Source organism: Mangifera indica, unplaced genomic scaffold, assembly GCF_011075055.1.
Source record: "Mangifera indica cultivar Alphonso unplaced genomic scaffold, CATAS_Mindica_2.1 Un_0073, whole genome shotgun sequence".
NCBI classification, from domain to species: Eukaryota; Viridiplantae; Streptophyta; class Magnoliopsida; order Sapindales; family Anacardiaceae; genus Mangifera; species Mangifera indica.
This window is the reverse complement of record NW_025401165.1, coordinates 7,237-23,629: the sequence shown is the minus strand read 5'-3', so window position 1 is coordinate 23,629 and position 16,393 is coordinate 7,237. Positions and strand designations below refer to the sequence as shown.

General features: G+C 33.1%; 2 protein-coding genes across 2 annotated transcripts; one reads left to right on the top strand and one right to left on the bottom strand.

Annotated features, from left to right (window-relative positions):
- The first annotated feature begins 6,143 nt into the window (after positions 1-6,143).
- LOC123207347 lies at positions 6,144-7,873 on the top strand. The gene is made up of 6 exons (XM_044624729.1): positions 6,144-6,624; positions 6,708-6,806; positions 6,901-7,038; positions 7,134-7,196; positions 7,283-7,498; positions 7,596-7,873. Exons 1-6 carry the CDS (start codon positions 6,235-6,237, stop codon positions 7,659-7,661), a joined length of 972 nt encoding a protein of 323 aa, XP_044480664.1. The 5' UTR covers positions 6,144-6,234; the 3' UTR covers positions 7,662-7,873.
- Positions 7,874-13,004: 5,131 nt separating this feature from the next.
- Positions 13,005-15,642, bottom strand: LOC123207353 (tubby-like F-box protein 2). Its single transcript, XM_044624734.1, has 5 exons — positions 15,456-15,642; positions 14,738-15,128; positions 14,550-14,637; positions 13,978-14,107; positions 13,005-13,889 (listed from the first exon to the last, which is right to left on the bottom strand). Exons 2-5 carry the CDS (start codon positions 15,089-15,091, stop codon positions 13,217-13,219), a joined length of 1,245 nt encoding a protein of 414 aa, XP_044480669.1. The 5' UTR covers positions 15,092-15,128; positions 15,456-15,642; the 3' UTR covers positions 13,005-13,216.
- Between the last annotated feature and the right edge of the window lie 751 nt (positions 15,643-16,393).

Here is a 16,393-nt window from a genome sequence, read left to right as displayed (position 1 = left end):
AAAGATGTGCCTGATTATTGTGGGGTTGCAGTTGTAGCCGTGGATTGTCTAGTCATGATGGACTGTTTCTTACAAATGAATTGAATTCCAAATCACAGGTGGTTTGTTAATTGGTCAGCCTCAGCCTCCGCATATGTTCCTTGAACTATTCTTAAATGTCTTTTCTGTTTATAACATCGATGTCTTCTTCAGTTCTCCCTCAATCCTTACTAATCCTAGCATAATTATTTTCAAATCTTTTCATAGATTTTGGAATTTCTTTGTGTAAACGCCATGATGCCTTCTTGGAACCTGTTTTATCACAATTTCTTTTAGAGGTCCACCCAAAGCCTGAAAACACTTCTTGATTTTAGAAATGCATAAATCTTTCTTTCTTTCTTTATATTTTATTTTTATCTACAATCTAGTCTTTTTACAGAAAATCTCTTTGAAGCCATGAATGTATGGTGGATTGAGTCTCGTATTTTCGTGTCACTTCAATCCTCGTGTTACTAAGTGTGGACAGAATCCTGAAAATTGTCACTGTTACAATGGGTAGAAACTTGTTGCAACTGAAAAGAGGTGGAGAATGTAAGCTTGAATGACACCGGCAAGGAAGGAAAAAGATCAAATTTTTTTTATTTTTTTAATTGTTGGAGATGAAAATGATGATTTTACAATTTATTATAAACTTTTTTCTAATTAAATTAATTTTGAATGAAAAATATGATTTATATATTGAATAGATGAAAGAAAACTTTTGGACCAAACTTAAATTAAAAAAAAAAAAAAGAAGTGTTGTAATTAGATGTAAGTGAGAATTTGAGTATAAAAATGTGGCAAAGAAGAAGCATCACTGGAAATTCCCCAAATCAGCTCAACTGGCGGTGAAGCTGAAAATGGTGCATAAGCATGCAATACTGAGACCAATGCCTCCTGACTTATGGATCCTATTTCAGCTCAACTTAGATTTATGTGACCATTATTGTGTGAAATGGCAGTTGCAGTCTTGTTCATTGTTACAACATATAGCATCTAGGATTCATTAAAGCAAAGCAATCATAACAAAACTGAGAGGAACTTTTGTCATCATAAACTTTGGAACTTGAAGATATACATGCATATATATGATAACATATATATCATACCATACCATACCATACCCTGAAGAACAAGTAAAAAGAACCGGTTTGCAATGCCAAGTGCCGATGATCACAAGGCATGGAGCAAGCTGATCATGACGAGCTAAACATTAAGGCCAAGGAAACACAAGTGTGAGATGGGTCCGGTCGGGAATATTTTGTTGGGAGATTCAGAATTTCCTCCAAGTTAGTGATAAGTTTAGTCACCAATTTTATAATTATTATATGAGATAAATTAATAATTTAATTTTGATATTTAAATTTATATATAAAAATTTTCTATTATCTCTTAAATTATCCCTTAATTTAAGATTAAAAATTTATCCTTTATTCTCTATTATATATTTTTATCGTACTTATTTTTGGTTATGTAATTTTTAATAAAAAATTTTATTTAAATTATATCATTCATTTGGGATCTTTATCACCATTGCTTCTAGCCATACAATTTTCCATATACACATTAACTGGGGATCTTATTTGGATTGGGATGTCCCTTCAAAGAGAAATTAGATAAATCAAAGAATTTAAACTTCAAAAATACTCCATCTTTTTTAATTCAATCTATCTCTGGGCACAATTTTCCATATTGCAACAACCAGCATAAGTGGCTACAGTGAATTCACAGCGGAGAAGCAAGAGGCTGCAAAGAGATTAAACACTGAAGAGCGTCTTGTCTCTGGATTAATGTACTTGCACATTGACTTGGAAAAGAAAGGGTCATATCAAATCAAACCACTCTAACAAGCAAAGATGACATACACAGTAGAAATACTAATGGGAGCAGTGGTGTGATCTGATTGGTCACTGTAGGCCGTAGCGAATGAAGTAAGAGGCGTGGCTCTTTCTGATCGATCCCTGCAACGGACCCCCTCTCCTTCTACTATTCTACGTTGCTTCTTTCTCTTTCTAAGCTTTCTTTATTACCATCCGGAATATCTGGAGTTGCAGCCCTGAATTGGGGTTTGGTTGGATTTGTTCCCTACTAAACGATTTTTTTAACTTATTGTCCGTGGGTCACTCCTTTATCCATCAAGCTTTGGCTTTTCGCAGCTCCTATACTTCAACCTTTTTCAAGACAACCATACCTCTTTACCTTAGAAAACGGCTTTATTTATTCTACATATTAGGTATCGATCACATCAGAATAGAGGGTTTTTTCTTCTTTGGGTTGAATGAGGATTGTCGAAATGACACTTACTTTCAATCATCCATCTTGGTAGTAAAATTTGTTAATGGAAAATTAATTGCATTACCCATGATTAACCTAATCTAAATACACTTAAACAATTTTATTAATATTAAACTAATATAATAAATTAATTTGCGTTGATCATAATGCCTATTTAAAAGCCTAGCAAACATCGCATGTTCACCCCTTCAAATACTCAAAATCGCGCAGCCAAAATCCTCAAAATTCCACCAACGATTTTCATCTGTTTTCTGGAAAAAAAAATGGTACAAAAAGTTAATCAATTATTCTATGTCATGTTTTATATATTTTAGTGTAAAATTTTAAGTGGTTGGATAAAATTTTTGATGTTTTTGGGGTTAGGGTTTTGGTTTTGAATGAAGGATTAAATTGCTACAATCATTTGTGTTTTGAATGAGTTTTGCCAAAAATTTTATGTTGAAATGGATGTAGATATAATTTTTTGTTAAATTCGATTTGAAAAATTGAGTTTGAAAGTGGTATGGCCACCACATGATAGGTTAGAGATGAGGAGGTAATTGTGAGTTTTCAAACAATATGGGCCATTTGTTCCAGTGTGATAGGGGGCAAATTGTAGTTTTTAAACAGTGCCCACCTTGTGGATCACATGGTGGGGGTGAGGGCTATTGAACACTTTTCAATTCTGGGGCTTCTTAATATTTTTAATGATGGGCATTTAGGTGGTAAATTGGAAATTTTTTATTTTTAGCATTTTCACGTAATTTTAAAATTTTTGATTTTTTTGAATAAATTAGTTATTATAAAAATTAACCTAATTTTGATATTTTTGGACATTTTCCCATTTCATTTTAAATTTTTTTGTACGTAATTTTTAAAATTTTGGTTTATTTTTCGAATAAAATATTTATTATGAAATTTGACATAAATTAAACTTTTTGAATAATATCCATATGATGGTTTTTTCATGTGTACTTTTCAAAATTTTGGCCTCATTTGTCCAACTAAACATTCCAACGTATTTTTGGAAATTTTCATTTAGAAGGCTATTTTGATCATTTCATTTTCAGCAAGCAAATTAAAATTTATCAATTTTAAAGGTTTTTAACATGTAGATTTTAAATTTTTAGTTAGCATTTCCGAATTAAACATTTATTATAAAAACTGGCCAAATTTTAATCTTTTCTAATGTAAACCAACACAAAAAGAAAGAGGGAGAAGTCAAAAGGGGAAATGAGATTCCATGTCAAGCAACATTTTAAGGCTCAAGTTAGTATGCGTAAACACAAAGATGCAATTTCCAAAATTAACTCTTCATTGACAGAGGAGCATATTAAAATTTTTTGAATGACATGTTTTGGATAATTTCTTCACCTAAAGGACAACAAATTCAATGCAGTGTTGGTACACTCTTCATAAGAAGAGAGGTGATTAGGGCGTAGTCGAGAGATGAGTTATGGTTTAGAATTAGAGTAAACTCGAGAGATGAGTTATGGTTTAAGATTAATAGGGGTTGACATCAGGTTTGACCCCAACAAATTTGCCATTATTATCGGGCTTTGTTTCAACTGACTAATGGATATTGACTTGTATCTTTTACCTCTTGTTGGACATAGGCTTCGAGATACATATTTCAATGATAAGCAATCTGTGACATACGGTGATTTGATCTACATATTTGAGTGTAGGGCATGGGCGGAGGACAATTGTGATGCAGTCAAGTTGGCCTTACTCTATTATCTTCATTTGGAGTTATTAGGAAGTAACAACAAAAAATTGGTCTTTGAAAAAGTACTCAAACTAGCAAATTATGTGTGATGGATTCAATTCATACCCATGAGAAGTATAGGTGTGCATATGACTTATCGTTGGATATGCAGTTGCATTGATCAACTATGTATAGAGTCTGACCTTAGCAAGAACAAAGTTACCCCTATGAGATAGTATAGTATCATAAAGTTCCTGCTAGCTTTCCAAGTGTAAGAGTTTTTTTTATTATAATTTGTGAAAAAAAACAAATTGAAGTTGATATTGTCGTATTTGGCACATTAGAGAGCTAGGCAGATTGCATGTCACTTTTAGTATGTCTACATATGTTGAGGTTATGTACGAGAGACTTCATGGGATGTGATGATATTAGCTTATCTTTAATAGAGATGCGATAAGCAATTCTTAATCACTAGTTGTTATTGATTAAAAATATAAATAACATAGTTTACTTAGACATAAATTTAATTATTATAATTTAATGAGGAGGATGATATTAATTTCTCGTTAATATTATCTTCAATCGAGAAGGTTGAAGACATTGTTGCATATACAAGAATGTAAGATACCTAATTTTCTTTCTCAATATCCTCCTCGCTAGAAGTGACATCTGTTTCTCCTGATGTTGCTTCTCTAATTATTGCTCTCACTCATGTCAAGGCCCCTATCGAGCCCCTTGCCATCAAGCCCATTTTAACCAAGGCCCCCGTTGTGCCCCCTACCATCAAGCCCACTTCAACCAAGCCTTACATCAATACACATGAGTCTTGCATGCATTACTTTGATGTTACCTTAGCTTAATGGGGGAATCTTATCTTGGACCATTTGTAGACTAGGATGAGTCATATGGAGGCCACACTTAGTCATTTAAAGGCTAGTAAACCTTAAAAAAAAAAATACTACCATGCAATGAACTAAAAGGAATTTTTGGGTTACTGGAGTCTGACAAAACAACGAGATATAATAAAAATTCATACAAAAACCCAAAAACTCTCATGGATCACAATTTAGGATGAGATTTTCATAAACCATGGCATATCAATCCATAGGTGTTCTAAGAAACACAATACTTGCATTTGAAGGCTTCTTAGGTCTTTACATGATTGTGAAACCGTTATCCAACCCACTATGAGACAATGTCTTGGTATCCATGCAAAACATAGATGAAATGGAGGCTAAAACTGATCGTGTGAGGCTGCTAGAGCTTTGTGAACAAGGAGGATACTCAGAGGAATGGGTGTTCATCAATGAAATTGAGCAAAAGTTTTAAAACTGTGAAAATTGTTCTCTATTTATAGAACACGATAAATGACATGAACAGTTATAAATTTTGGATATGAATTTAAATAAAACTCAAATAAAGTTATATAAAAAGTTTATTTATATCAAATTTATGTTAAAAGTAAAAAAATGCTATAACTAAATTAATTACAAAATAACAACAATAATCACATGAACTTATAAATTAACAAAGATTCATCTTTACATAAAGAAATCTCAATTTTTCAATTTCAAACTTTAAAATAATATATTAAATTATATAATGAAATGTTATTTATTTGAATTAAAATAATTTTGATATATAAGGTTTTTTTTTTGAATTGATTTATAGATAAAAATATAAATAAAAATAAATTTAAACGACTGAAATTTTAAAGTTGGGGAAGAGGACAAACAGTTGTATAGTTAGAGTCCTTACTAATAATATATAATAAAAAATTAGAGTTAACAAAATAAAATATAAACATTAAAAAAAAGTGTTAAAATAATTAATTTCTCTGTTTAACGTCAGTTCAAAGAACGAACTCAAAAAAAAAAAAAAAGGAAGCCCAAACCCCCTACACCTGCCAAAGCTGGAAGGCCCAGAACCCAACAAAAGCAAAACCCGTTTAAAGGCAATCGGCATAGAGCATAGAATGGTCATTTCACTGACTCACTGATGAACGCAACTGTGGGGGCCATTTATTGCCACAGCTTCGTTAATGGCTTACATTCAGTCTTATTCTCTCTGCATTAACGTCCTTTTTCTTTATATACGCATGCATTTCTAACGGAACGACTCACCTCTGCCTCTAACTTTGTGACTCTCTCTAACTCCCCTTTCGTCTCTTCAGCCTCAAACTTCATCTCTTACTTAACTTCTTTTCTAGTTTTTTTTTTTTTTTCAAAAGGAAGATGAGAAACAGTTTTTTATCAGACTTGTTACGCTTTGCGAACCCCACGGAAAACTTACCTTCCAGGGTTAATGGGATTGATTATAACTCAACTGAGTTAAGTTCAGTTCCTGGGTTTAACTTGTATGGTAAGACGGATAGTAGTTCAATATGCCGAGCAAAGATATCTAATTTGCCGAATTTAACGTCCGAAACTTATTTGGGTGCACGCCAATCCACAGACGGTGGCGATATTTCATTTTTGGGAACGGAAATCGACGAATTCTTGACCAGGGCTTCTCGGAAGACCTTCGAGAATTCTCCCATCAATTTAGATGGAGTTGTAGCTAAAGATTGTGATGATGGTGTAGTCCTAGGTGAAAATTATACAGCCACATTTACAAATGAAGAGGTATGTTTTTTTTCCATTTTATATATATATATTTTTTCATTTTCCTGTTCGCTAATTTCTAACTTATATTCTCGGTATTTCAGGAGCTACCGGAAACTCAACCACGGGACAAAGTTAAAAGGAGAAGGTTAAGTTCTTCCGCAAGTGAGGAGGCCGCTGAGGATAATGATACAGCTGAAGAAGTAAAATTTCCAGAATTAAGAGATAAATTTTAATGTTACATAAGAACTGTAATTTTCACTAAGATCTTTGTTATGTCCTGTCTCTTGTTTACAGGAAAAGAAACTGACTTTTAGCGAAAAGTTGAAATGGTTAAAGAATTTACTCCCTGCTTGTTCCTCCAAAGGTTCAGATACAGTTACTATTCTTGAAGACGCAGCAAAGTATGTTAGGAGTCTTCAAAGGAAACGCGAGGTAACATATTTATCTCTAGACTCGTCATGTAGTCTTGTTCAAAAAGCAAATATATTATTAAAAAATTAATACGTCGGAGTTTAATTATATTGCAGGTTCTCAAGCAGCAAGTAGACCCGCAAACTTTCATGGAGAGTGAGGAATTGCGCCTAAACTGGGTAAGAATTCAGTCCCTCAATCTTCTCAATGTTTCGCCGGTTGAATGCAACTGACTTGTTCTTAAATGCTTATGAAAATGAAGCAGAATGGTAAATTTCCCACCTTTAAACCAGTTAATTCAAAATCCAGAAGTAACTATCCCTTTATATTGCCGGCTCCACACCACCAAATACTGATGAGCCGTCAACCTGAAAGACAGGGATGTTTGTGTCGGTTTTCTCCGGAGACTTCAATGTCTTTGCCCCCTCTGCCTGATGTTATGCCTTTGCCTGATCTCGAAACTCCACCTGATTTCGAACAAGTATGTTAGCTCATCATATATGTAAACATTTCTGCCATAACTCTTTATGGGTTGTTAAGTTCCTTCAACTTATTCTTGAATCAAATTTTTGTTGCAGCAAGTTCAACCTCTTTCTTCATGGGAGGATGAATTACAAAAGCTTGTCAATCAGTTTTTCCGTTGAGGATGATCAGCTGCTACATCAATCTCCAACTTTTTAGAGAAGTCCAGGGAATGAATCCGAATGGTCCGAATTTCCTTCTCCAAGATCATCTACTAGATCCAATGTTTTATTTGTATTACCGCCATTCTTGGCCTGTAATGACTTGATGTTTAACAATAACTAGTTTAGTTTGTGATAACAATATTTTGTTATTCTTTTGACGGGCTAAGTGAATGTAGAACACATAAAAATCGAATGTGGGGGCAATAATTCCCCGAGTTACAAATTTTTTGGTTTCGTCAGAAAGTAGACCTTCATTTTACAGATGACAACCAAACGAATTTTGATATACAATTGAACTGAGATTCATCTTAGTTTCCGTACAATCTTTATTCGTTTATCGAGTAATGAAAGATCCTTTTGTTCAAGTTTCCGAGGCATGTTGCTGATACTGTAATATTTCTCATCTTTAAAAGGTATATCAAGGCTCAAGATTAAACTAGTAGGCATGTGGAGCAAATTTCTTGACTGCCGAACCTAGTTTGTAAGTATAATTTGTATTATTGGTCTATTAAATATATTAAAAATAATTTTTGAATTTAAAACATATATTTTCATATTAAATGAGAATCATATATTATATTTTTAAATTTTTAGCTAAATTTAAATTATACGATTGTTTTTTTTATTTTTAATTGTTTATAAAAATGTTATTACCACATTAAAAAAACCTAATAGCATTTATTTCTTATTTTCCCCTCATAAATATTTTTTCCCTTGTGTCATATATAAAAATTCATTATTTGTTTGTTTTTTTCGATATATGTTATTTATTGAATAAAAAATTTGGTTATATATTATGTTATATTAAATTTAATAGTTAATTAAATATTTTATATTTAAATTATTATATTGATTTTTAATAGAAGATTTTTAAAAAGTATTAAAATTATTATGATATTATCGTATCTTTATAAACGTATTATTGATTATTTATCGTATTAAATCCTATATATATGTTTCATATGTAAATTTTAGAGGTGTTTTTTTATAAATGTATATTTTATTATTTATCATATTATACATGTATAATTCGTGTATCATTTTTTTCTTTTTCCTTTATTTACTAATTAGGCTGCCGAATTGGACATTAACCCTGGAAACATCTTCAATTTTTTAGCTTTTCAGCAGATTAATTTCTCGCCGGAACAATTTGCATAACCATACATATGACCTTACAATTCTCATAATTTTTATTCGTAGCCATATGTTATCACGAGCTTCCATCAAAATCATCTGCTTAATAAACAATGCTAAAGCTCAAATGTCTGCCCAAGTATGTACATCATTACATACTTATCCTCGTTAAACTCAGCATTTTCTCCTCACCGAAATAGATGTGAGCATAAGTGCATTTGCCTTAAAGAAAGGATAGATAAGATGACTCAATTCAGTGATTTGAGGGTTTTTACAGTCTCTTCAAACCATACAAAAAGAAAAAACAACTCATAGCTATAACAGTTATTTATGCCCGATTGTAAGATCTGTCACTAGATATAGAGTTTTAACTTGGATAAAGTTACTCGTTAAAAGAAAAGAGAAAAAAAGAAATAATGTCTGAATGTTATTATATTTTTAATGGAAGATAGATTACGAAAAAAATGTTTATGATGTCTCATTTACAAGGTTTATATAATTTTTTTCAATTAATACTCTTGCTGTGGAGGTTTGGAATGAAATTAAACAAAAATTAAAATTCACCTCTGGCTGACAAATTTTTTATTTCATTTTGTATTCACTGGTTTATTTAGATAACGAATATTATATTTATATTTTATAATATTGTTCTATATTCAAAAATCATCCTTGCTTTTCCAAAAATTTATTTTAAGATATTCTGTAGGTCCGTCTATTTCTTCCATAACTCTTTGTCTTCCTTATCCAAAAATCCTCGTGTGATTTGAAGTCCAGTCAGCCGTGAGTGATAACTGGTTAGTACATAATTGAGGGTTTTGGAAAGAAGAATGTCAATAGAACCATAAGAAGGCTCGAATAAGTCTGGTATGGATATTTGAAGATCTTGGAGAAATAAGTGTGTGAAAGTCAAGTAACCAAAATTTTAATGTATGTCAGAATGCATACATCTATGGGGTTCCCACAAACTTATAGCGTAATCAAAATCATCCCCTCTTCTCCTTTTTTCTTTTATTTACATTTGGTTAATATTTGGTTCTAGAAGAAGGTAAAGTTGCAAGTATGTATTCTTAAAAGTTAGTAAAACTGGCAGAATATTAAAATTTTCAATATAAAAATCTAGGTTTAAACCTTTATCATGTTTATGAAACTTTGACTTACTTGGAATGTATACGTCTATGGTGTTCCCACAAATTTATAGCATAATAAAAATCATCCCCTTTGCTCCTTTGCTCTTTTATATACATTTGGTTAACATTTAGTTCTAAAAGAAGGTAAAGTTACAAGTATGCGACCTCAAGAGTTAGCAAAAGCGGAAGAACATCAAAACTTTCAAAGTAAAAATATGGGTTTGAGTCTCTGCCACACTTGTAAAACCTTAACTTATCTAATGTAGTGGTAGTGGATTTGGTCATTGTCCCTTAAGTTTACCTATCCAACAAATATGAATGAGGTCCCGGTTAACCAAAAAAAATGTGCAAGTATGCATTAGGTCTCTCTCTTTTATTTTTAATATGACTTTTGGTTATTACATTTATTTACTAATTTTTTAAGACAAAAATATTTTTTTTATTTAATATAACTATGTTGAAAAATATTTTAGAATAATTATATTCAATAATTTTTAAGATATTTAAGTAAAATATATGTTAGTATTCTTTTATTTTACTCAACCAAACATAATAATTATTTAAATTTATCAATTTTTATTAATTATAATAATAATTTATAGCCAGTATTTTATTTTTTATAATAAAGTGTTATCCGAACCAAATGCACTTTAAACCATTTCACATTAGATATCTCATGATCAAAGTTTAGTTTCCATCTTGCATCATATGAAAGTGTAATTGATTTTATTTTGAGTACTTCCACCTCCATTTACCGATAGTTGGTTACCTTTAGCATGTAGCTATTACCAAGTATTGGAAGTGTGCGCAAGCAACAGTGAGAATTCTTAAACTTTGTATATCAAAATCTGGTAAGAAAGCATGCAACCACGTATATTTCAACACATTTTGACTACTAAGATCCTGTCTGTTGTATGATTTGTTATAGTTGCTGAAATAAATGAAATCTGTGATGCCTGATCATTATTATTTTAAGCATACAGGAGAATGTCAAGTACATAGCATGGAGCCAAAAGTTGTTTGGAAATGGAAATCCTTAAAATAAGTTTTACCATAATGCTTGCTGATTAGTTGATATATGAGAACTGAGTAGATTGTGTTGTGATTGAGGCATGAGATTTCATGCTCAACATTCTTCTCTGATCTTGTATGTTTCTTCCGCTAATTTTCACCAGCAATGCAGGGAAAACTTTGTTTGCAAATTGCTGCGTTGTCAGACCACCTTAATGGGAGGGATACTTATGTGCGTCTTCTTCTACATCTTTTGTTTTCCTAAATTTTATTCTTCCTTCTTAGTTTTCAATCATTAATACCCTAATTTCAATCTATTTAATGTTTTGTGTAGGAACCCTCCTCAATTTACTTTGGAGGAATTCCTCACTTTGTTATAAGAAAATGTGGAACGTTGAAGCTTGAAGTTATATAGATATCATGCGCTTCCCTCCAATTCATGTAGAATCTACAGCATTAAGATGTTCAAGAAGGGCTGAAATTGTGTGCTGTACTCATTCCTCTGACATTTTGCTTCTTTTGCTTAGAATATCTAGAAAACAACTTGAATTGTAGGTCATATCACTTTGATCATTTCTTGTGTCATATCAATGTAGTAGTAGAGAGAAACTGCTGTTGGAAGGAAGGATCCAGCAAAATCATGTGATGGTGCTCAGCAAATAGATACATGAATTTATAGAAGTGGCAGTAGATGGTGGAGTGAGAGCGGTTGATTTGAGACTCAAACGTGCTTATACTACTCGAACTAGTCATGGATTTGCTGACAACCTTTATGTGACACTTTTAGACAAATCCCATATCGACAAATACGGAAAAAATGTTGGACCTGTTTGTGCATCCTACATCAGTTAAAGATAAGAAGATTTGATTGAGTAAATAGTCTGTTAGCTTCTAAAACTGTCAAAACGTATTTTTTGTTACAAAATTCAGAAATAAAACCATAATAGACTATTTGTCTAGAGTAGACAATATCTTGATAGTGAAGGGGGCTATTGAACCAAGGATTGAGCGATGATGGAGCAAATCTCAACGTTCTCGGCAAACCTCAGTGAGAATGCTAAATCTCGTAAAGGGGTCTATGTGACACCTTTAGATAAATTTCACATCAGTAAAATACAGGAAAAACATTGGGTTTATCTGTGTATTTTACATCAATTAGTGATGAGAAAATTTAACTAGTTAAATAGTCTGTGAGCTCTTCAAACTATCAAAACATGTTTTGGGTTACAAAATTTAGAAACAAAATCATGATGAATAGTGTGCCTAACTAGACTATTGAATCAAAGATGTTACACCTTAATTGATTTTGACCAGAGAGCAAATCAGTTCCACTTTTAATTTAAAATAAGAAATTACAGACATATATTGCTTCTAATTCCTTTGCCATTTCTATTTCCATCCCCTTTATTCTTCCCACGTTCCAGATCATCCAGTGAGAACCAAACTTCAACACAGAAATGGATCCAGATGCCAATGACCAAGAACCAACATCATTTCTCAGCACAAAACGTTTTCTCCTTTTAAAGTCACTTGTAAAGCTCAGGTAATTACACAGGTGAAATAACAGCTTCTGCAATACAATCATTCAATAGTAACCATTCTTTAACCTCCCATTGTTAAAAAGTTGTGAGAAAGAAATGGAACTATGCAAAGTCAAGCTGAGAAGAGAAAAATATGTTGGGCTCAAGCTTTAAATGGAATTTTTGGTTATGAATAATATTTACAAGATACCCAGAGAAACTTGGTATCTGCAGTAGCAAAGAGGTTACCAATATGACGAGAACTTTGTGGTAAATTTAATATTGGACAATTGGGGAAGGTCAATAACGGTTGAGACTTTACAGGCAAATCAAGGTTCAATCCAAGAAATTAAGTTACAACCAATATCCGCATCTTATTTATCTATCCTCTTTACAAAGCTTAGCTTAAACTAAGGGCATAGTAATGTCACCTTAAAGATAAAAGCAAGCATGGTATCTCAGAAGCTTTTACAATTTTGTTAGATCAATAACTAGGACACACTGCAATATCATACAAATATAATACATTTAACTTCCTTAATTTTAATTTCAGTAGCGACAGGATGATTGAAAGAAAATACAAGTCAAATTACATGACTGGAAAATTCTCGACCACATTGCTAAAATTGAGTTGCAAATGATCATGCATGATCAGCTTTGACATAAATTTTAAGGATGCAATTACAGGGACAATGCATCCATATCTGGCACAGCATTGATGTCATTCACAAGCTGGTTTCGTGTCAAAGCTGCTGAGGCAGATTGCAAAGGCTAGGAAGGCAGAGAGTGGGTAGTGATAATCCATGGTGAAGATATCTTTTCCAATTTTTCCAAATTGCAGAATTACCTTTTCCTGCTCTGCAGTTGGCTCATTGTGGGTTGGGTCAATAGCTGCCACAAGCTGGAAATTCTTAACAGAAGCAACTGTGACACGCCCTTTAAAATTTAGGCACCAGCATTGTAGCTGCTCATGCCATCTAGGAGCCTTATTTTTTAAAACCAGCGGCTCAGGAGAGCCCATTGTCAATCCTGGTGAAACTGACAAACCTGGGACCCCACTACATGTCACTGGTCCCTTTTCCTTGAAACCTGGGACGGAAGACAAGTGCTCCTCAAAAGACTGTGGGAACGATGATGGCGTTGGTGCAGCTCCTCCTTCCTCAATGGAAGAGAAAGGAATAGAGTTCATGATGCAATTCATTCTCCTTGGTCCTCTCGTGCGCAGAACATTGAACTCATAGGAGATGGTGCCTATTCTGTAGTTATATGCCGGTACTCTTGGAGAGACCTGCTTAGAATGAAACCTGCGACTCATACGATTAGTTGGCTGAATGGCCATACCACATGGAGGTTGGCCGTCATGTATGGTGAACTTAGTACCCAAAAAGTTAGACCTGTAGAAATTGTGGCAATAAGTTTTTTAATGCAAAGTGAAGAAAAGCTCAGAAACTTTAGTAACAAGTGTATTGAACAAACACTTGCCTCAGTTTACCAACATATGTACTACTGGGCCGAGAAAAATCATCAGCAACCAAAGATATCAGAAAGTCTGTGCATGTTGCTCTTCTAAGCTTTCTGGCTGCTAACAACAACTTATCGCTGCCATCCTCAGCTGTCAATTCAACACCATCACCAATGCACACCTCTTACCAGCTAATGTAAATCCCATCTCAAAAATGTATAAATTTGAGCTACTAAATGAGCCAAACTTTCAGAGGTTTGAAAAAAAGGATAACTTTATCCTAGCTCTATGTAATCCTTGATAATGTTGTAAATTTATGTAAAGGTAATGTCATATTAAGTTTCTGGACAGTGAAATACAGAAAAAAAAACTATATTTCAATAGAAAGGTTCTTGAAATCAATTCAATACAGGAACAGGGCTAAAACAGGAGTGGTGGATAATCACTCATACACTCGACAACAAAATCTAAAAGAGTACAAATGCAAGGATATGAATTCGAAGACAGAAAATCTTAATCAGTAAAGTAATATATACAGGCATACAAATCTATATTCCACACAAATGAAAATTAAGAGGATAAGAGAACTTACAAGGCATCAGACCGAAGAACAAAAGATATGTAGCAGTTGCTCTATCCCTTCTAATAAAGCATTGTATGGGAAAGTCACGGGAACCGGGCTGTTTATAAGCATAAAGACAAGCAGTAAAACCTAGTCAAATAAACTGGGAACATGGATAAGTAAAGACACATTAATAATGAGAGAAACATAAGAAGTACCTGCTTAAGTGAGATTGGAAATGTAAGCCTTCCACACTGCTCAGGGGTTCTAACAATTTCCTTGGTAACTTCCCTCCATGACCTACAAACTGAAGCACAAAAAACAACCACCGCACGAGCTGGCCACGAGGTCTCACTCTCCTCTACCCTCCTGACAATGTTTAAAAGCAATTCAGGTGGTAGATTTGCCCACTTACTCTGTTGATCTGAGTCAGATGGGAGCAGAGCTTGATCGGGAGCTATATGATTTTTTTTACGGCTGAGCTGATGCTTGGCTTCCACTCCTCTCCTTGGTATACTGCCAATCCCATCTTTCATCTCCTTAAGCTCACGAACAATGCTTTTAAACGACATCTTTACACCAACATACCAAATCCCTTTAACACACAAGCTGCATACACATATAAAGAACATATGAACACAGAAATTAACATGATTTTTTCGGGTAAGGGGCATTTGTAGATATATTCAAGATATCAAATAGAAACTATGATCTACCATTTTAATAATGAGAAAGCCACGCAAAAACGTACAACTTCAATTCATTCTATACCTAAAATGATATCTTGAACATTTAAGAACACCTCAAAAGAAATTCTTGAAAATACCATCAAATTTCCAAGAAAAAAAAACACATCAAAAGGAACATTGAATGATTCATTTATCAAACACAAAAGCCAAAAAATAATACACAATGTATAAAAGAAATGAAACCGACCTGAAACGCCTGCAATGAAACGGAAGACGATGCAAGCGAACAGATGGAAATGGAAGAAACTAAGAACATGCCTTGTTTGTTATCATATTCCCAACATGCCCTTCTCGTTCCTCTCTGTACCGCCACCGTCACCACCACCACCACCACCACCTCCTCCTTAACCCACACACCCTCCACCTATCAGCTCTCTCCCTCTCCCTTAAAACGGATCCAAACCCACTTTACGCTTTTTTATCCTTAAAATTATCTAACATATTCCATTATTCTAATAGTATTGATCCGTCGAAAAAGTTGTAATGTAATCAAAATACTATGGATTTTAACTCACACTAAGCCTGCTTTGCTCGTACTGTATATACGCGTGGCAATTTTTTATAAAAATTTTATCTTGATTTCTGTTCATGTAAGACTGACATTTTTTGTAATTTACTGCTGCAATGACAGTGATGTTGCCCACTTGTATTTATGATTTTGACCAAATCTTGTTTGTATTAAAATAGTTTTTTTTCACATTTATGTTTATTCACAACGTTTAAAGACCTAAAAATGTTTTTATGTAGCAAGTGTCAGATTAGATTAGTGCCAACCAAAGAATGTCAAACAATGACTAAATTCAGTGGATGAGAGCATAGACCAGATAAGATTTTTAACCTAGTTTGGTGGGTGAATCGATAACTTATGTTTACAGTTATGTTATTAAATTTATGTTCATAGTTATATTATTAAATATACTTAGTAAGAATAAAAGCAAATTTATAGTGAGAATACTAAAAACCATAATAGCTTATTTGTCGAAGAGAAGTTTGGGGTACATGTGCAAAAAATATGTAAATCGTGATATCACGATTTTTTATGGTTATGAGATGAATGTGTGCTTCGATATGGTAGGAGAATAATTGCTTTTCAATTATAACTATAGAATTCATTGAAGTGATGTC

What these genes read in the sequence shown, in the direction of transcription:
- LOC123207347 (XM_044624729.1), top strand. Translation starts at nt 6,235, where the DNA reads ATGAGAAACAGTTTTTTATCAGACTTGTTACGCTTTGCGAACCCCACG. An exon ending in ATAATGATACAGCTGAAGAA is followed by an intron (nt 6,807 to 6,900) that starts GTAAAATTTCCA and finishes TCTTGTTTACAG; the next exon opens with GAAAAGAAACTGACTTTTAG. An exon ending in GTCTTCAAAGGAAACGCGAG is followed by an intron (nt 7,039 to 7,133) that starts GTAACATATTTA and finishes ATTATATTGCAG; the next exon opens with GTTCTCAAGCAGCAAGTAGA.
- LOC123207353 (XM_044624734.1), bottom strand. Translation starts at nt 15,091, where the DNA reads ATGTCGTTTAAAAGCATTGTTCGTGAGCTTAAGGAGATGAAAGATGGG. An exon ending in TTCCAATCTCACTTAAGCAG is followed by an intron (nt 14,638 to 14,737) that starts GTACTTCTTATG and finishes GCTTATAAACAG; the next exon opens with CCCGGTTCCCGTGACTTTCC. An exon ending in ACATATGTTGGTAAACTGAG is followed by an intron (nt 13,890 to 13,977) that starts GCAAGTGTTTGT and finishes CAATTTCTACAG; the next exon opens with GTCTAACTTTTTGGGTACTA.